This window comes from Pocillopora verrucosa, chromosome 13 (genome assembly GCF_036669915.1).
Source record: "Pocillopora verrucosa isolate sample1 chromosome 13, ASM3666991v2, whole genome shotgun sequence".
In the NCBI taxonomy this organism is placed as follows: domain Eukaryota; kingdom Metazoa; phylum Cnidaria; class Anthozoa; order Scleractinia; family Pocilloporidae; genus Pocillopora; species Pocillopora verrucosa.
In genome coordinates this window covers 17,134,740-17,156,551 of record NC_089324.1, presented here as the reverse complement: position 1 = coordinate 17,156,551, position 21,812 = coordinate 17,134,740, and the positions used below count along the sequence as shown (strand labels likewise).

The window sequence follows — 21,812 nt, the reverse complement described above, 5'->3', positions numbered from 1 at the left end:
CTATCGTGAACAAGAGTGGTAAGCTCTTAATTGATATCAAGAGACATGATATGATGCAAATATTATGTTAATATTTATTTAAAAAATGATAAGCGTGGTATTTGGAGGAATAGGGCGGAGAAGATAGAGGAAAATTATGGAAAGCGTATTTTGGTATTTACGCACGTTTACGGCTGTTTCATCTATCCATCTATCTATCTATTTAATTATTAACTTATTTATTTATTTCTGATGTCCATCTTTTTGTGAGTATTCACTCAGGGCTGCATGATTGCAAAGAGAATGACGCGCTCTATTTCTGCCACAACTTATTATTAGTTAGCTCGTAGATTCTCCTGCAAAACGCCCGTTAAAACCATAAGATACGCCCTTCTGTTGCTTTGACTTCAGTGTCTTTACAAGATTTCTTCTCTGTTTCGAGTGTTTAGATTTCAGTTCTTCTGTTAAAGCTTCTATTTCCGTTATAAAATCTTTCACAGTACCACTCATTTCGTTTTTTGTATTCTGTGTGAATAGCTTCAAACGATCTCCTAAATGGATAAAACAATGATATGATCAACGGTGAGCTGAATAAATTTTCCAAAAAATTTATTCTGAGCATGGAATGTTTAATAGCTTTAATTGTGAGTCTGATTGGCTACAGTATCAGTTAATATATAAGCTTCTTTACAATTGGCTTAATAAAGTTTGTCATGCGTGCTTTGTTTTGACCCGGTGTATAATAATATTAATCCTATGAACCAATCAAAACAATCACTTGACCATCTCCTTGTGACCTATGAAAGAAATCCCGTGAACTAGTCATGATTGGCACCAAAATTGTATTTTATTGGTCAAATATTTGGAGATATTTTTTTTAACCAATCAGAGAGTACACCTCAACAAAGCCAAAACAAATGAATAAAGGGGGTAAGTTTCTAAACAAACTGTTGTGCTGCGTCGGTGGGAGAGTATAGCAGGTAATTTAGTGTTAACAATTGAATTCAAAACGCAAATTGGCCACCACAAAGAGTAAAAGAGCCAACGTTTCGAGCGTTAGCCCTTCGTCCAATCGCTCTGACGAAAGGGCTAACGCTCGAAACGTCAGATTTTTTACTCTTTACGGTGGCCAATTTAAGTTTTCAGAGCCAAAACAATTTCATTTCGAAAATCAGAATGAGAAAGCTGATCTTTTTTCGTTTTACTCACCATCAGTTGCCACCATTCGTCGAATTTTCAATCTCTTTACCAACTCCCACAAAAGTCCTGCTATGACAAACACCAGCAACAAAGCAGACGATAAAATAAGAGCTGCTTGGAACATTGAACCCTCGATATCAAACAACCCAGTAGTTCTTTCCACTGCAAGTGGTATCGAGGATTCCTGGAGAAAGCAATTGATGACTTTTAATCAAAATGTCAATAATGCTACAAAGATATAAGGAAGTTGCCAAGAGGCTATTATTAAATACATAATCTTTGGATACCATTCATTATTTGTCGCTGGGAGGGGGGTGAGTGATTTTTGACTTGGTTTTCAAGGGGAACAGAGGGGGGTGTGAGTGATTTTTGACGTGGTTTTCAGGGGGAACAGAGGGGGGGAGTGAGCGATTTTTGACATGGTTTTTAAGGGGAACGAAGAGGGGGTGTGTGTGAGTGATTATTGGCATGACTTTCAAGGGGAACGGAGGAGGGGGGTTTGAGTGATTTTTGACACGGTTTTCAGGGAAAACAGGGAGGGATTAGACGTCGCGAACAGAGTGTAAAGTGGAGGCTATTTTGATTGCCAACTAACTACCAGTGAGGGAGGAATCATGAGAACATTCACCCCCCCCCCCCATAAGTAATTAATACCAGTCGGTCTACCGCTAGTTGGCGCTTAATTGTCCATTTTTAATCGCTCCGCATTTGACTTCTTCAAAAACACGGAAAATTAACCTGCTCCTGGTAATCGGGTTTTAAGCCGAGCGAGAGACTACTCGCTCGCTTTTACCGGCGCTCATCTATACTCGCTGAAAGCCTTCAGAAGGCCAACAAAAGATTATCCACATATCATATGTGAGTAATGTAAGATTCTAACCTCCACAGACTCGACATGACTCTCTATAGTTTCAAAAATTTCTTTTTTGTGGCTTTGTGCAAATTTTCCAAAGCACGTTCTGAGCTTTTTAGCTTCACCGCTAAGCACCAGTCCGTACGCTGAGGAATAGTCAAAGACTTTAATGACTCGGAGAGAGGGATTTTCAAACAAATCCTTTCTGCTACCAAGAACGTATGCATCAATTAAGGCTCCTGTCACTTCACCGTCTAACAACGCCTCGACAATCTCTTCATAAGTCGTGTACTGGTTATCTAGATGAAAAAGAAAAGTAAACTGGTTATCTGAGACTGAGAGGATTTGTACCCTCATCCCAACGGGAAAATTTTTATCACGAGTTGCCCCTACGATAGTTCATTCAGTTTCCACAACAAATTTCTCGTACCCTTCATACTCATGGGTTGGATCTTGAGTGGGGAGGGGCACTGTGGGAGAAAAGCGATGAAGAGCATTACCCTCCTTTCTAAGAAGAATGTTCTTTTTTATCACAGGTTGCCCCCCGCCCCGCGCCCCCTCCCCCATCCCCCCCCCGTTTAGCTTTATATCGGTCTTCCTTGACAGTTTCCCGGTAACCCTTAAAAGTTCTGGGTTTAATCTTGGATGGAAAGGGCTCCGAGAGAGTGAAGTGTTATACCCCAAGAACATGACGTGATATCCATGGCCGACACTCGAAACCAGACCAATCGAGCCGATGTACAAAGCACGCAATAACCATTTCTAACAAATACATCTTCGTCCTCGTGTTTGCCTCCTTTTCGTTCTGGATTGTTGTACTTACCAGGATTAACCTGAGCGTTCCGTCTCAACCCAAAACGATATTCAAAGGAGTCTTGAATTGCAGCAACCTTTAGAGACAAAAGAAATTAGCAAATTCGAAAGTAAGATAACAAGGATTTAAGGTATGACCCGGAAATTTTATTGCTAAAATGAGTGCTCTTGCATTGAGTGCCGCACAAACAGTTACAAAGTTATCGCGACGGCTAATCAGAAAAAAGAAAGGAACATAAAGCACAATTGAGTTAAGTTTTACATCTAATTGGTTGAGGGATTGGGAGGGTTTTCTGGACCAATCACAGACTGAGGAAATGGAAGCTAGCACAATCTCGGATCGATTACTTTTGACATTCAGGTGAAAATTGCACCACATGCAACTCTGGTATCTTTGTATGTCTCTGAGTAAAACTGTCAGTGGCCCTCATAGAAGACAATTATTTTAATTTCAGAGCTCTGCTACCTTGTTTCCGTAGAGTTTATAGTCAGTATCTAGAGACTTGGAAACTAGCGACGTTGTTACTGTGGCAACGAAGAGACTCTGAGTAACCAGGCCAACTAACATCCAAAGAACGGTAAATATTCTGGCTACAGGAGAGACCGCGTACTTATCGCCATATCTGCAAAAAAAAAATTTAAATTACCATGAACTACTTAAAATCTGCGAAGCCTGTTTGGTTATTGAATATTAGCCAGACTACGTCCTCGTACTCCATGCATGCGCTCGTTCATAGACAAATCTACAAGCGAATCTGATCGAACCTATCATATAAATACAAAGGAAAAAGCAAATATTTACAAAATTGTGCAATTGACTATAAAACAGTACTAACCCAACTGTTGTCATGGTAACAAATGCCCACCAAAAGCCCTCACCAGGTCCACGCGTTATAGATCGTGGAAACTGTTCTCGATTTTCCACGCTTTCCTGTAAAGAACATGTTAGGCGTTAAATTTCCTGTTCCCAAATTATTTTGCAAATACTAGCTCATTTAGGTTGATGCCAAACTTAAACTGATCAATCTTACCACTGCTAACAATCTCTTTCCGGATAGAATTGTTTTAATCTAGTTTGCCTGTGAGGTTACGAGCAGTAACAATGGTATACGTACATTGTTGTGGAGTGTCTGCGAACGAAGCGCGCAAGCGAAAGCCATACAAAACATTGGAAACAAGTATGACCAGCCTACCCATAACCCTTTACGTAACGAGCCAAATCTCTGACTGAGCCACAGTTCTATTATTGACCCAATACAATGAGTGGAGACAGGGGCTGAAAGAACATCCCCTTTCCCCTCCCCTCCCCTCTCCCCCTCCCCCACTTAAACTCGGTGCGATGGAGTCTTAATGCATTGACTATCATCAACATATTTTGTGCCAGGCTCTCGCGTAATACAAGCAAGTAGAACTCGTCCCCTAAAAAATGTAAAAACAACCTACCAAAATCCATATTATTAATCCTGCCAGCAGAGAAGTCACAAAAACTACAAGCAAAGCAGCCCAGCAGTCAAGTAAAGTATCATTTAGTGCATCTGATGGCGTATAACTGTCACCAGTGTTTACGATATAAGCAACGCCCGGTGTCTGGACCAACGGCCAGTACCCATGCTCCGCGCCGAACTTCTCTTGATCCATGGATCCCGGGATAGGAAAATGAAACTCAGTTTTCTCTGAAATCGCTTCCTTCAAAGCTGCATCACTGGGTTTCTCAGCGTTCCTCTTGTCGCCATCAAGACTGAATTCTAGGAATGACTCACCGTGACTTTGGCAGGTTTGACAACACGTAACTGCCATCTTACTTAGGACAGAAGCCAGAATTCCATCAGGAAGGGGTAGGTCCGCATTTTTTTCACTGACGTAGGGTGGCAGTAGGCGCCAGTTTGTTGTGAGGTGCTTATTGCAACGACATGTTTCTATAGGCATAACAAAGAAACAAATTAAATTGTGTTGCAAGTTTTTTATAAAACTCTGAGTCCCGCTGATGGCTTCTCGAAGGTGTTCACCGGAATAGGCGATTAATGAAATCATTTATATAACGATTAAATCAAGGATCAAAGAGTGTGCTTTGAAAATGCAACTCATAACATATGAGCAACTCTAAATGAATGGATACTCGACAAGAACCATTAGCTCTTTCACATGTACCCATTAGAATTCGATTAAAAGGGTGCTCATTAGGCTTTTGGCGTTTAATTTTTTGTGAGGTCCCTACAACTGAAGGCATTACGACTCCCCTTGGGATAGTAACAAACGCAGCTTAGGGTTAAACGGGAGAAAAAAAGCTAACAAATTTTCACGGAGGATTTTTCCAAGATTTAACCTGCATAAGTAAAACTTGCGGGTCCGTGACCATCGAGAGTAAAAGCAGACACCCAAACACTGTAATTCCCATACAGTTCCAGATTTTCCAGTAAAACCTGATTGGTTCCCGGACTAGTTACCAGCTCCTTCCGAGAACTTTCTGAGACAGATACGTCTCCGAGTTTCGCCAATTGATACCGAACTCGAAACCCAGCAAGGACTCCGTAATCATCTGATAGAGGCAATGGCTGCCATCTGATTGTGACTGTGTGAGTTGTGTTCCAATTGTCTGCTGTAAGTCCTGGTGGGCCCAGATTAGGAACTTGAAAACAATATGAAAAAGACGAAAGTTATCTCCCAAATATCCTAACCTACTGAGTGCGAAAATTGAAGACTTTTGTTTTGAATTTGTCAATTCTTGCTATGATATTTGCTCATAATGATGCATTGGACATCGAGCAAATTTTCAACCAGGTTGAGATAAGCTTTGCGATTAGTCTAAAGTAAAACTAACCCTATCCTTTGAACCAATCACCAATCGTGACTTATAAGTCAACTTCACCATCGTTTTCTCTCGCTTGATGCGATTAGCACAAGCCTGCTGTCAGGCGTGAGTTATTTTCTTTACTTCTGACTGGTTGTTGAAATAACTTTGGTTTTGATTTTGAGAAACTCATTAAATAAGGGAAACAGGAATATAATAGATCAACATTCCCAAATGACTGCCTTTTTGTTTTTCTATACCATGCTTAAAGGACAAGCTGTATGAAGTTTTCATTCATTTAGACTTTCAAGAAAGCCTTTTAAGTGACGTCACTTCCCTACCTCCCATATAAGTGGCAACCTTCAGATAATGAGCCGGGCCATTTCCTTTTATGGTGTGAGCTTGAACGTACACGTAATAGAAGGTAAATTTTGCAAGTGACGTTAAAATGACGTCTGAAGCGTCACTTGGGACGTCAATAAAACTGGTATTTGAGTTACTGGAGTTGTAAGAGATCCTATATCCTGTTATGATACCACAACGATAACCCAAAGGGACTAAACCCCAGCGTACTCTGATTTCCGTCTTGTCCAGTAGCTTGGCCGTTACGTCTGCCGGAGGGAGGTCTGGTACTGAAAAAAAAATGAAGAAAATGCAATAAAAGACTATTGAAAGCTATGTTAGCTTATTCAAAAACCTGGTGATATTCGTCGTCTTCATTTTATGAAGTGATTATCAACCATAACACTATATTTTTTTCAGGTTTCCTTTCGGCATTAGCCGCAACCTACTTTACCTCAGCCTCTCGTCAAATTTCTCGAGAAGTTTGTTGACAATGTACCTTCTTTAACCATTTAACTCTCAAGATTTCATTAGTAATTCATCTTGCCGCCTGCCATACAATTTATGTGATGTTAGTTTGGAGAATTTGGAATTGGATCAACCAATAATCCCCTATTTGATGTTTCTCTTCATCAGTTATTCTCATTACTTATCAGCTTGATATCGTACTGATAGTGTAAGGAGAAATTCTGTTTAGGTCACTAGTGGGACTCAAAGGGTTAAGGGTGATCCGTTCCCAAGAATAAAATCTTAGTTTAGCCCGTTCAAATTCTTTTCCGTTGCGAGATAAGACGAAGAAGAAAAAAATTTTATCCTAAGAGGTTCGACGTGGAACTGATGGAGTGATAAAGGGATCTTGGGCCTCTTCGTCTCCTTCACCCATTGGAACAGACCGTAGGATGATTAACAAAAAATGCAGGACACAACTTACCCCCTTCATCAGTAGAAACAGTGATTGTCTCACTCTCTGGTCCGTCCCATCGCGTTCGCACTGTCACATATATGTCGTACCAAGTATACTTGTAGAGATTTGACAGATATACATGCGTGGCATTAACATCGACCGCAGCACTCTTTGCCAATGACGATCGTGAAGTGTTACGTGGTACATAGTAGATACTGTAGCCTCGGTGAATGCCTCGAATGTTTTTGTCCTTGGGAGATATTGGTTTCCAAGTGACGAGGATAGAGGTAGAACTTGTGTTGTGTCCAGTAACATTTGCAGGAGCAACGAGGGGGACTGGATAGGAGAAAATTAGACAGTAGTTTAAGGTCTAGTAATGCAACATGAGGGTGAGGCTAAGTGAATGATGGTTGTTTGCCCGAAGATTCTTGGCGGACGCTGTTAGAAGTAGTGACAAGAAGTGGAATCGAAAAGTAACCTACCATCTTCGTTAAACGTTGTGATAACCCCGGGACTATATGGCCCAGTCCCCTTTGATGTGAACGCGCTCACTTTGACCGAGCGGTTGACCCACGGTTCTAGGTCCTTGAACTGGTAATATAACTGGTTGGAATTCATGATGGTTACATTTTGTAAGAATTTATCCCAAGTATTGAACAAGATGACCTGGTAGCCAAGAATGATGCCATTCTGATCCTCTTGAATTACTGGGTTCCAGAAAACGTCCACAACTGTGCTCATGTTACCGTGTGCAGAGACATTTGTGGGGGGGCTGTCTGGAACTAGAATTGATTAGGATTAAAAAAGATAAATTAAAGCAGAAACAGTAAAAACGATGAGTACAAAGGCAACTACAGAGATGTTGCTTATATGGTTATGGTAAACTGAGAACCTTTGAGAAGGTTTTTTTTAATTCGGGGTAGAAACTATACCGTTTCCAGTAAAATTGAAAATGTTTCCCCATTGATATGTAAGACGTAGAAATTGTTAATAAACATGTTTTAGTCTCGTTTTCTCAAAAGGAGGACGGAGGCGAGTGCCTTGTTTAAATACGAAACAGGGAGAGCTGGGTCGGGGCCTTACAATTTGGCTAGTTAGGCCCTAGGCCATCATAATTTAGGCTGTAAAAATAAAAATGTAAAAACCATACAGCTTACTTCCTTCATCGGTAGAAATAGTGACTGTTCCACTTTTTGGTCCGTCCCATCTCGTTCGCACTGTCAAATATATGTCGTATAGGGTATATTTGTAGAGATTTACCAGTTCCGCTTCCGAGGTATAGACATCAACAGTTGTGTTACTCAACGCTGACGGACGGGAAGTTTCACGTGGCATATAGTAGATTCTGTATCCACGGTGAATGCCCCGGAGGTTCTTTGTTTCTGGGGAAACTGGTTGCCAGGCAACGAAGATAGACGTAGAGCTTGTGTTATGCCCAGTTATGTTAGTTGGAGCGACGAGAGGAACTGAAAAAAAGAAATATTCACGTTTACATAAACAGTCACGTGGAACTCGTCATCGGAGTCATGCAGTGCACCCTGACGATAAATTCACGGTTCATTGTGTTATGATTGGTCAAAAATATTGACTGGCCTCGTCTGACGTAATATCGGTTGATAATGTGGTGGTACTGCAACATACCGTCCTCGCCTGTCTGTACAAAAATGCTGGAGCTAACTGGCCCAGCCCCCTTAGATGTGAACGCGTTCACTTTCACCGAGTAGTTGGTCCATGCCTCAAGGTCCTCGAACTGGTAATATAACTGGGTGGAATTCATAACCGTCGCGTTTCTTAAAAATACGCCCAAGGCGTCGAATAACAAAACATTGTAGCCAAGAATTATTCCATTGCGGTCCTCGTGGGTAACTGGATTCCAGTAGACATCCAAAGTCAAGCTTCCGTTGTTCCGTACAGAAAGATTTGTTGGTGGGCTGTCTGGAGCTGATTACCAGAAAAAGAACAAACATTATGTAGTGTCCAAAATCTCAGACAGTAAACCAGCCAGTCAATCAGTGACTAAAAGGGGGTAGTTTAAGTCTCTCCAATTACTCAGACATTCAATTGGTCAGATAAACAATCAGCTAACAAGTCGATGGGTCACTTTATAAGTCATTCTCCCTCAATCGATCACCAAGTAGGCAAAGAAAAATTATTATTAGACAACTGGTAAGTCCTCAATGCCATCTCGATTTCTGCTTCATACGAAAAAATAAAATTATGTCGTGTTCACGAAGTACATAAGTAGAAAGTCAATAACGGACCCATGAGCACTTACTATCTTCGTCAGTCCAGCTTGTGATCTCTGCTTCAATCCCGTCACCCTTACTAGTGAATCCGCTGATCAATATTTTGTACTCAGAAAATTTGCTTAGTCCTGTTAAGTTTACTGACATGGATGTTGCATTCAATGTCTCGATGGTAACACTTCTCTTTACTCTGCCAACTTTTTGAGCAGTCACGTGATAACCCAACAACAAGCCGTTGATATGTTCGGTAGGTATGGGATCCCAAACAACACGGATAACAGTGGAGCTCAGGTGGAACGCGGATAAATTGGAGGGAGGTAAGCTGGGAACTAAATGAAATTGAAGGAAAAATAAAGTAAGCGAAGAGCAGGATTACTTTCAGCAACTAAAAAGTCACACGTTTACTTTGGTAAGGTAGAAAAAAATAATTGGGAAGACAAAAACATAAAGAAAGAAGATCGTCAGCGCGGCGGAAAATTTAGACGGATTACACACGACTCAACCAAGAAATCTACCATAAATATTTCAAGCTTCCCAACTATAGCTACTTTACAACTCAAATTAAGGTGGAAGTTTCAAGCGCGCAAATGAAAGAAGAAAATCTTACCGTCCTCGCCAGTGGTAACGTTGACAACGATAGAGCTGGGACCGGCTGCTGTGGTAACCGCCTTCACCCACACAGAATACACCGTGAATTTAGCTAAATCTGAAATGTTTACTGATGGCGACGAAACTGTTAAGAATATTTCCATCGGGGACGATATTGTATCTGACGACTTTCGATAGAACACTTGGTAAGCACGAAGGATGCCATTCAAGAACTCTTCTTGAACCGGAGACCACGTGACGTAAATAGAAGTTGCACTGAGGTTGTAGGACATCACATTTTCAGGTGGAGCGCTTGGAGCTGGTGAAAGAAAACACAAAATGACGAGGTAAGAAAGTGAGGGTTTTTGGGATATTTTTGTCCTATCCTCTGCCTTAAAAACCGCCCTTGACTCTACTGCATCATATCGTGGAGTATTCACTGTTCTTTGCGATTCCTTAGTTTTGATTGGCTAGCAGGTCATAGTCTATGAGTTTATAAACTGATTATAATCTCTTATATATTGCGATTCCTTATTTTTGATGGGCCAGCAGGTCGTAGTCTCTGAGCTCTTGTACCTTTGACTTTTTTCGTCGAATAACAAAGCTTTTCCTTGCAGATTTTTGTATTTTTCAAAAAAATTGGTGTGAATAAAAACAACAACAAAAAATAGTAAAACTGCTGATAATAATGATGATAATGTGATGCAGGTTCCGGCAATCGAAGCAAGGGGAGATACCGGTCGCCAACCCCCTCTCCTTCCAAGAGTATTTGCGGGTAACCGATTGACTCGTTCCTTACCTCCTTCAGGAGTTTCACTCGTTACAGCCTCACTCCAGAGAGTGAAACCATCTTCTAACATCAAACCAACTTTCATGCTGTAATTTGTCATTCCACGAAGATTTACAAGATCTACCCAAGAGCAACTCCGCTCAACCACCTCGTGCCACGTAAGACTCGCCTCAGTAATCGAATACGTCACGTTATAATAGGTAAAAAGACCTCCCTTGACGGGGCTCCAATCAAGACGGATAGTTGAATATGTAATCGCGGTCGCAGTAATATTTTGAACGGCTGGAAAAGGCAAAGATTTTGACTTGTTAGTTTCCTCTTCGTACAACGCGCAAAGAAAATATTCCACTCATGGCTGCAGGGTCTTACTCGAAAATTGTTCGGTTACGATTGACCGATGATATTCTTTTGGCTTTGTGATAACAAAGCTATTACAAACACGCCCTAAGTACGACAGAAAATTGCGTTTACCTTTACAAGGAGTCGACGCGTTGACTGCTTCACTTAGTTTTCCATATCCCTCCAAAGAATAGGCACGGACCTTGAATTCAAATAACTCGCATTCTTCTTTGACAGAGAACCAAGCTTGAGTAACATTCTCCTTAATGTCATTGCTCAGTAAGAATTCATCAGTAATTTCACTGATTTTTCTGTACAAGACTTGATACCCTTGAAATGTCCCATACTTCGGATCGTCCTCAGCAAATTGCCACTGCAGTTGAAAGGTTGAGCTGTTAGCCAAGGTGACAGTCACTTTTAAAGATTTGCCGTAAACTGCGAAGAAGAAATGTCATCAGAGATTCAAATGTATAAAATAGGAGTCGCAGTCGAACAGGAGGGAAGTATGTACTTGAGTATAGGAGAGAGGAAAGGGTCGACTGTCAAAGCCTAACGATCGGTTTTTTATCCCAAGGTTAACCTCAAAACCGAGTTTGCTGTAGATACGCGATGAATGATGAACGTGTACAAACTATCTGGAAGTCTCTTGACTATTAGGTTCTTATGTAGAAAGAACAAAGTAAACTCTTCCATTTAACTATAACATGCTTGAATCTAAACCCACCGTTGAGTGGATCAACTTCTAAGACCTGTATTGCCATATTTCCAAGTTTATTCACTTCTTCCGGTCCTGTCGTTTTGTTGATAACTTCCAGGAGCGGAGAGATTAAATCGTATTGAGGAACATTAAAAATCATGCTGAAACTTGCTATGACACTGCCAGACCTGAAATAAAACAATGGAAAGTAGTCCAAGAAGAAACAATTTGATCTTCGGCATAGATTAAGAAAAGAAGCATTTTGACTGAGCCCGGTTGTGGAAATAGAGAGGTATGTTCGTCAAAAGTGGGAAATCAACCCATCTTGATATAAACCAAATTTTTGTTCTTTCACCTGATTTACAATGAAATATTAGAGAGCTTTCAGTTATCGCTTTTGAATTTTAAATACTTACTTAAAGGTTGGTGTTGGTATTTCCTCTAAATAGTGCTTTTTATTAGCCTTGCTATAAATATCCTTGATCTAAATGCAAAAAAATATAATAAGTGTATTAGTAAGTTGATGTAAGATACATCTGCCTCAAATGTTTCAAGTAACTGTATCATCCGATCGCCTTTACGCACAAAAGTTTTAAACGTGAAATTTTGACCTCTGTTCAGATACAAAGCCAAAAAATGATAGTGCCCTTACTTTAACAAAAAATGTGATCAGAACTTACATTATTTTCTATTTTTCCCTGCAGTTCATTAAAATCGTCGTGCGAACTATTCAATAGATTGGCATTCCATTTTTCATCCAACAAATTTACTTTCAGACTAATCTCAAGATTTCGATCATCTCGTTCATCTAAGGGAAAGAAGTTTAAAGAGCCAGAGTTACTGAAGTTGCTCCGTCTCTTGTATGTCGGTCTGTCAGTCTATCTATTCATTTATCTATTCTTCTTTGTCAAGTTGTAAGGCTATCACGCCATCAGGCTAGCTGTATGCCTATCTGGCTTTCAGTCTTCTGTGGCTGTGTGGCTGTACGTCTGTCAGGCTTTCTGGCTTTCTGGCTGTCTGTCCGTCTGTCCCTTCGTCTATTTGTACGTCTTTCTGGCTATCTATTCGTCTTCCGTCTATCTGTCTGTCTGTCCGTCCATACTTTCGTCAATTTGGTTGTCTTTTCCTTGATTTCTTGTCCATATGTCTACCCACCCCTCCCCCGCCCCTCCCTTAGTCAATATGTCCAACCGGTCAGCCATTCAATCAGTGTCAGCAAATGAGCGAGTCGGTTTGTTAAGCAATGAGGCAGTAAATGAATCAGTCAGCGGTCAGTCAGTCAGTCAGCCGATCAGACACCCAATCAGTCAACTAATAAACCAATCAGTCAGTCAATAAACTGAGGAATCTGTACTTACCTGTTTTCATTCTGCAGCATCTAATCCGATTGATGCAGTATAACTGTCTACAGGCGCCCACGCGTATACCCGCCATGTAGTAATGTTCTTCACACTTAGTCAGGCCGGGTCTATTAAAGTCACTGATTTCAAAAGAGTAACAGTGACGATAAGAGGATGGGCCGCTACGATGCTTGCAGCATTGGCCTTTTGTGATGACATCGAAGGTAGCAGGTAAACTTCCCTGGCGGTAAAATCCACGGAGGAAGGTGCCATAATAACAGTCGAAGTGTAAATTATTTCTGAAGGGGTCAAAGAAAGAAATGCTTATAGGCTATGGATAAATTTTGAAGCAAATGGAGTCGAATATAACCTTAGCGTCTTTGACGAAACCAGTCTATCAATTTTTATAAAATAAATGAAATGCTACAAGCGCTCTGATTGGTTCCGCCATGGGTTATTACGCAGGTTAACTGACAGGAAGTACGGTTTATTGCTTGAGTAAGAGAGAGCTTCAAGTAATAAATAAAAAAACTTAAAACGAAAACAATAGAAACAACTCTATCAACACGTGCCAAAAATATATTCCAATGCGGAAAGAGAAGACATTCTGGGAGCTATACAAAGTTAAATAGCATAATTTTCTCGAGTTTTTGTAAAACTGTATTAAATGTATTATTAACGTTACTAACTCCACTATCAGATATGATTATGATTACGCTATTGGTAGGGTCTCAATGGAGTAAGGTCTCCATAATGTATGACTTCTCACTGAAAGACTATTGCGTTACTAGTCATTAGTTACCCTGAACTGTTGCTGTATAGAGAATTACGACATTTTAAGTCGCCGTCTTTGTATTCCAATGGCGCAGAGCAACACATTGCACCTTCCAGTCGATCAATGTAATCTTCCAAGCCGCCGTTCTCTCCTCTGATTAATCCATTCAGCAGGAAGTTGGGCTCTGAACAATTTGACAATCCATGTGTTTTTATGCTTTCAGTCCAGTCTGATGTACTGCACGTCCACGGTGGAGCTATTTTAAAGACAAAGAATGAAAGCTGATACTTGTATAAAGTTAGATGAAACAAAGGAGGAATCTTAGTAGACAAAGAAAATCACTCTTCGGATTAAAACGGCGGATTTCTTTTTTATAATTGGGTGTCTTTGGGTGACGGTTTAAACGACAAATCGAAGATGGGAAGAGTTTAACAGCTTAACAGTTAATTTTTTTACGACTAACGGCATAAATTTGTTAATTTTCCCGCCTAACGGCCAATAATCTTGGCCGTTTTATAGCTAACGTTTAACCCCACCAGAGACCCTCTTACAGTATTGTACAATTTAGCAATTGAGCGAAAGAGAAGTTGATTGTAAGGTATATATAAGGTTTTTATCAGGTGGAAAATCAGTAAGAAGCACTCTACACAAAGCAAGGAACAGCAATTTTCGACTGAACCAAGACGGCTTAGGTTCTGGGTTAGAATTAGTCGTCTCTACCCCTTAGGAGGAACGGTAAATCCCATGAAAATAATTATAGATCTGCTCCGTTCAACGGGTCGATATTTTTAATTTCCTGATCTAGAACGAAGACTCAATTTTTCCACCATTTTTAGAGGAAATTCTTCAATTAGCGGGGTCCAATATAGAACATCCGGTTGAATCATACCAACCGAATATAAACCTACCCGAGCACTCCACCCAGGGAATTTAGCATACCTCTTACACATGTGAACATTTCCTCGATCTCTTTTGCTTCGAGTGTTCTGCTCCAAATCCTCAAATCGTCAAACGTTGCATCACCTTGCAAGATTACTACTGCCCTTTGAGGGGAAAAGTCAGTTATTGCAAAACAATCTGTGACAAAAAAGTTTTCCACCTCAACATTATCTCTGTAAATATTCAAATCCGTGGTGTTCCACACGAAAGCGAACTGAGACCATAAAAACTTTGGAACGGGGAAGACATAACGACAATTTCTCGACGACACAGCTACTTCAACAGCGAGATGTTCTTCTGTCTGCTCGGCCAGCCGGAATATTTTAAATATTATGTTTTCATTGTCTCCAATGGACAGGAATGTTTGTTGTACAGTATTATTATGATTTAAGTAGGTTGTCCTGTGTCTGAACCACAGGGTTACGGAAAAATTGTTGCTGTTTTTACAGGACGAAGGTTCAGTGAAGCATTTGTCGTTGATTTCACCCAGTGTTATGACCGCACCCTCCCCACCGGTGTGAACAGCTCCTAGCCGGGCCCCTTGCGTGGTACTCACAGCACCTTCAAATGTTCCCCACTCGTCCCCACCTAGGTTGACCATGTTCACGTGACTGTCCAGAGGCCAGTAGGAAGTCCAGGTATCTGTTGTGGTAGAGGCAAGTGTTACATTAAAGAGGTGACGTATTCAGGAATATCTAACAAGAAGGGTCACATCCAGTCTGACTGCTCCCCTAATAAGTTTCAAATTTTTTTCGGTTTCTGTCTTCTATGCTGGACAAAAACCAAAATCGGACGATAGTTCCCAGAATTAAAAATCTATTACTATTGTCCAACAGCCAATTCGGATACTAGTGTCCAAAATGAAATAACGGACATTGGTGTTCAAAATCCAAAATCGAACGCTAGTGTCCAAAATCCAAAATCACACTTGTGTCTAAAATCAAATTTGGAACACTAGTGTCCAAATCCAAAATCAAACACTAGTGATTTAAAGCCAAAATCGGACACTAGAGTCCAAAACCCCAAATTGAACAATGGTGACCAAAATCCAAACTTTGACACTAGTGTCCAAAATTAAAAATAGGATCTTAGCGAAATGATGGAATATCCTAAAACGCGAAATGCTTTGTTATATAAAACAAAAGTCTCACAAAAATGGAATTGCATCAAAATAAGAAAATTATTGATAACTTAGAGGCAGAATTTAAAGAAGAATAGTTTAATCATTATTGGGGCCTAGAGGATGGGAAAACCGCGAGGCTTTAAAGCGAGCCCCTTTAGGTTACTGTTACTATTATTATCATAATAACTATTGTCAGTATGATAATTTGATATTATTTAATAATTGGTTGAAGGTCAATTGGTCGCTATATTCCTGAATCAACTTTCTCTTGTGGGAAACGGTTCTCATAAATATGTGGATGCCGTAAGTTTTCTGTTTTGCATATAAATACAAAACTCCTGCAATACCACCTGCTAGCTTCACTATACAACCTCTGGTTCTTTTCAATGAAGCCTTAGGCAGTCTCAGACTGCCTTTTTTACGTTACTCATAAAAAATTATTTCTTATCTTTTTAGTACATCAGCAAGAGACTAAATGATAACATTTTGAGGAGAATACAGGTATTACTCGGAGCTTGTGAAAAAGGGAGAAAGGCATCTTACCAATACCACAAAAGCGAGCTTCTTTCAGAGCGGAATCCCACTTGCACCAACCCATGACTTCATCGCAGTACTGGTACAATGGACATTGACTCTGACACAGTGTATCTGCAAGGAATTGTTAAAAATGACCGTCACTATACACAAGGACATTTTTGTGTCGGGAAAAACTGAAGGACATAAATTACGGCTTAGGAGTAAAGTGAAATGTAAGGAAACTACGATAAAGGGGTAAATTCGAACGATCATGGTAAGAAATGGGAAAAATCCGTGAAAACGCTAATCGACGGGCGTGAAAAATTTTGACACAAAAATGAAAACTCCATGGCTTTATTTTACGGAAGGTAGCAACATAAGAGTTAACAGAAGTAAGGAGAGCATATCCTCTTTATCTCATTCCATGTTGAATTATAATTAGCCATTTCTGCCTTAAATTTATCTTAGCAAAGGCGATTTTTGCTTAGTTAAAACGGTTTTTCTCTGCTTTAGTCTGGAAGCGAACCTTCCAAACTGACGACTTGTCTGCAAGCATGCGCAATTCGAACCGGAGCTGAATCAACCAATCACAACTACTGCACGGTTTGTTATTCTCAATGGTCACTTCCACAAACAAGTTTAAGTTTTGATCGTGTAGTTATTTCATTTTCCTTCCAATTTGATACGATAAGGTAGACAAGTGACACTAGGATTACCTCCTATGGCTAAAACTTCTACAGCGTGAAGAGAAACGAATCTTTCCCCCAGTAAGTATTCAGTCGATGAGCCATTTTTATCTGAACCTGATGGATGAGTGTAATTTGTCAAGTTACTGGTTGTAGCTTGTTTCATGTTCGATGTAATGACCAGCTCTTCCACTCCAAATACGGGTCCTCTGTCCTTTCTCCACTGAATTAATTTATGTACCTGTTTTATCCCCAGAACTTGGTTCTCGAATGGTTGGCGTATCTTTTTGTCGAAACGAAATAGAAATGATTGTGTGCTGATACGGTAGCCTTCGGGATAGCCTGAAAAGAAAAGAAAATGTGTATGTCAGCATGAGGTCACATAACAATCCAGAATAACATTATAGCTTTATCTCGCCCCACCTCCTAGTCAAAACTTGTGGTCACTTGTGGTTACTTGTAAGACGTAATTCTGTGAGATCACGAGAAAAAACGAACCGAACCGAAATACGACCGACGAATCGAAACTGACCAATCATGAACAACTTACAACATTTGAGCCAATAACATCACGTTCGAAACCGACCAATCAGTTTACACGAAATGGACTTCTACCTCTCAACTGGCATGTCCTCTTCTCCTGACTCTGATGATGTCTCCCACTTAGGATGTTGACATAACAGTTACTGCTACCGACAACAGTCCTTCACAGGACTACCCTCACCCACACGATCAGACCACACGATCATATTAATGTTTCCCAGGGTTTTAAACCGTTTACTGTAGAAAATAGTTCCCGCCAAAACATCCCTTTGAGCGTAAGGAAAAGCGGTTTTTACAGTCTTTTATGCCCCTTCTCCACCCTCTCCCCCCCCCCCTTATCTCATCCTCTTATGAATTCTGCCATGAATGACTATTTCACTCTAACAACATACTTCCCCAGCTGTGGTCTGTAAATCCTCCAAATATGGTGTTGTTAAATCTGGCAATTGTCAAAGTGGCTCCTTTTCCATCGCACTTCTCGTGGAAAGTACTACTGTCCCATCCATCTTTGGCAGCGCTGTAGCAAGGCTTCCAGAGCTTTCCATGAAAATTAACAGACGTTAACCAGCTCTCGAGGCGCGCTTGGTATGCTGGGATGTGGCCGATGATATCAGATCTGAAACCTGGGAAAATAATTTTAAGTTTGCTCGTTTCAAAAAAAATAATTTTCTTAGGTTACATTCTTTAAGAAATGGCAGCCTTGTTACGGAATCTGTATCATTTGTGCAGCTAAACTTTGTGGTCTTGATTCTAACTTAATCACTTCAGTACTTACCTTGCATCAGTGACGGATTAGCGGCATGAGGTGTGATTGAACAGTTGCTATTTGTTGTGAACATCACATTATCGATGGCCAAGTTGCCTTCATTTCCATTCCCAACAATTCCTTCAAATATTATCTAATAGAGAAAATTAAAAAGCCCTAATAAGCGAAATTCAGCCTACGAAACGGAAGGAGGATCATGCGGGATACACGATGTCACGATGCAAGACATGATCAAGGTTCGAACCCAGGTCTGTTGATCCTACCGTGGTTCAGTGCACCAATTATCAGACAACCGTGCCTATCCATGCATATTACGGTCCTGTATCGCATTAATAGATGTCTCTGAAGCTGCTAAATGATACGGTTTTCTTAAAGCCATCATTATATACATAAGTAAATCCCGTTTAAACTTTGCGTATGAAATAATTTTCAACTGAAGCGCCAAACCTGAAAGGTGTCGTTGGTTTGAATGAGGATTTCTCCATGATGCCAGTTATTGGACTGCGCCTGATGTAGTCTCCACAAAAGAATCTCAGAACTCTTGTAACTCTTGAAATATACATTCAACCTTCCTATGTGACTTCCATACATATGGTACGAGAATGACAGACAGTTGTATCTGGGTAAAATGTACCGAGTCATCATTCGAGCCTTTTCTCCTTTAACGCGAGGAGATTTAGTGTTTATGTAAATGAAACCAGTAGATTGTACTGTTGGAAAAATAAAAGATAACCGCAATAAAGTTCAAGCGACGTTCCTAATTACTTTTACCCTTGTATCAACAAAAGAGCAAGGTAGTACTGATCTTAAAATGCCGATGAAAAAAATTCAGACAGATAAATGCTGATAAGGTGATTCCAATTCAGTGACAAAAACGGGGATCATTGAAATTGCACAAGGTTATTATATGGCGCTTTAATGTTGCTGTAATAACTTTATTTAGCGAAAAACGATTACAACTTGCTCAGAAATATTTGAACAATTTTTTATGGCATTTTCAAGAAACAAACCAGAAACCTTTTGAAAACACGATCCATCAAAGAAATGATGGAAAAAAAACTAAGGAAACTATTTTGAGCCACCTCAAGGGCGAAAGATGAAAAATGAACGTTGTTTGGTCGACGCAGGTCGTACAATTGAAAGAATATTTCCCTAAATGAGCCCATATCCTTACCCATCATGACTTCCACCTCATACAAGTTCATTACGGGAGATGGACACGTTGAGTTCTTGCTGCATTTCACGTGACCTTCCATCGTCATTTCCACCCTAACAAATCTCCCTAGTAACGGCGTACCACAAGAAGACACCTTGTAAACAACCTCGTTTTCAACGATATCGCCTTTGTTAAAGGTTGCGCACAAAGACTCCTTAATCTTTCCAGTCTCTTTCACAATTATAACATCAAAACTTGACTCTATGTTGCTTCCATTGCTTGCAAGCTTGAGTACGAGTCGCACGCCAGTCACCAGGCCCTCACGCCCTAAGTCTACTTTCCACCATGTCTTTTGGACATGCCCCAGTTCACTCCACGAGTTAAGGTCACCATCAACCACCATCCGAGAAGAGTTGGCTCTGTCATATTGCTCTGTTTTTCTTTTGAAAGCTGCGTTACTGAATGAACGCCGAACTGAAAAGCACAAACAGGGTATCAGTCAACGGTTAGACATTCTTAAAAGTTACAAATTTTTATTATGAGAATGATTTCCTAACAACCATTCAGCAGCCACCTAAATCATTTCCAGAGGAAAGTTCGTTTTTCGCAGATATTTCTTCAACCAATGTTAGAACTTGAAGATGGGTGTACGAGTTTCAAGCAAATTGGTCGCGAATCAAAATCCTGCGTTCCACCCCCAGGCGCTCATGGTGCTCAATTTTACACGATTTGTACGTCAAAATCGTTGTGTACACCCAGTTAACAACAAAAAGATCAGAAAAAGAACCTTTTTACAATTTGTACGATAAAGAAATTGAACATATACCTTCACTGCTGAGCACGTGATCACTGCATGGACCTGTGCCGGGAGTTTTCGTACAGTTTATTCCGAATGACCAATCAAAATCATCGTTATAACTTTGCTTTAGACACTGATCCATAATGTGACAGGTAACTACAAAGGAAAAAAGGTATTTGTGGGATTGAAAAAGGATGATGTCCTCATCCTCCAAAGGATTAAAACTCAATGCGACAAAAATAGCGTTTTTCAATCATTTAGCACAATTTGACTGATTTGGAAATTTTGGCGTGAATTTATATCCTAACTACATCAACAGAAAAAGCGTCAGTTCTATAGTTGTACGCTAAACAGAGGGTCCTGACTCTTTTGCTCGAAAAGTCTTCGAACTTTTATTCCATAGAACAAAAAAACAATTCTCTGCACTGTCTATCAACCAAAAAAAAATAGATTATTTGCTTCTAACATCAGGGAATTACCAGTTTCCAACTCCCGTTCCAGTTGTGCTTGAGAGACAAGGCGAGGCCACACAGTCAGTCCTTGAACTTGAAAATTATCTGCAGAGCTTATTATGCTGGTCAGAACCCTCTTTCCAATGATAAACAATCCGTTCGTTCCCTCTTCTGTTACAGATATGCTTTTCTCTGACCTCCCTGTCTCTGCGACAAGAGCGCCATCTTGATAGTATTTTAATCCCCACGCCTTGCTCCACGTGAATGTCACGTGATGCCAGGTTATGGGGACTTTTGGAATGTTCAGAGTGTAAGTTTCATTTTCAGATGTGACGGACAGCTGGTAGAGGGGTTTAAACAAATCATTCACTTGTTTAAACTCAAACGCTTTGTCCTCACTGATGGAATTCGTATCTCGCCACGAAATGATTGTATCATCTTGCGCTTCGTTAGCTGTGGAAGAACGTCAATGCTACGTTAGATAGATAACTTTCATAAAATACTTCCCTACATTCTATGGTCCCAAACCTCAGTCTGACATTAAAATGTTGGTATAATCTTTGCATGTAAAGCCCCACCTACCCCACCCCTACAATCCCCACCTTTTCGGTTTGAATCCTATGTTGTTAGTGCACCTTTAGCTTCAACTAAAAATTAATTCAATTTAATTTAACATAAATTACCCCACTGGGTCTTGACTTGGATTTTTTTATTTGGGGCCTTCGGGTTTCCTCTTGGGTCTCCCACAAGGCTTCATATAAACGTTCTATACAGACCTGATGAAATTCAAAAGCCGTTAGGATTGAAAACGGTCATACCTTGTCCACAGCCGTGATACAGCTCTACCCTCATAGCTATCCATCCGTGGTACGTTATCGGTAGAAAACGGATATAGCGTGCTATTATTGGTGGGTTTAGATCATGTGATACAGTAGACTTTCCGTCTGTGTTACCAGCAAAAATCTAAACCAAATAAAGGATAACAACACGTTAGATATGGAAGTTCATACACTTGTCTCACAATAGAGTTACTACTGTATGCTTGTTTTCAAGTTTTCTATTTAGATCCGCGCGCTAATTTCGAGTCCAGACCTTCCCCGGTCGAGTGACCTATATTTCAGTAACAGTTATGCAGTAGGATCTGCCTACGAGATTATCCGCGCGATATTTTACCTTAT

General features: G+C 40.3%; 1 protein-coding gene across 1 annotated transcript; it reads right to left on the bottom strand.

Moving 5' to 3' along the window:
* Positions 1-105: 105 nt before the first annotated feature.
* On the bottom strand, positions 106-20,324 carry LOC131797458 (uncharacterized). Its single transcript, XM_059115082.2, has 30 exons — positions 20,210-20,324; positions 19,402-19,857; positions 18,675-18,937; positions 18,237-18,360; positions 17,854-18,084; positions 16,949-17,260; positions 16,260-16,364; positions 14,594-15,235; positions 13,682-13,910; positions 12,898-13,178; positions 12,220-12,347; positions 11,956-12,023; positions 11,567-11,727; positions 10,975-11,277; positions 10,513-10,785; positions 9,733-10,032; positions 9,155-9,454; positions 8,521-8,820; positions 8,037-8,345; positions 7,362-7,661; positions 6,907-7,215; positions 5,975-6,265; positions 5,169-5,471; positions 4,289-4,761; positions 3,682-3,776; positions 3,312-3,468; positions 2,856-2,922; positions 2,060-2,331; positions 1,189-1,363; positions 106-530 (listed from the first exon to the last, which is right to left on the bottom strand). The coding sequence occupies exons 1-30, from the start codon at positions 20,322-20,324 to the stop codon at positions 319-321; spliced, it is 7,554 nt and encodes a 2,517-aa protein (XP_058971065.2). The 3' UTR covers positions 106-318.
* Between the last annotated feature and the right edge of the window lie 1,488 nt (positions 20,325-21,812).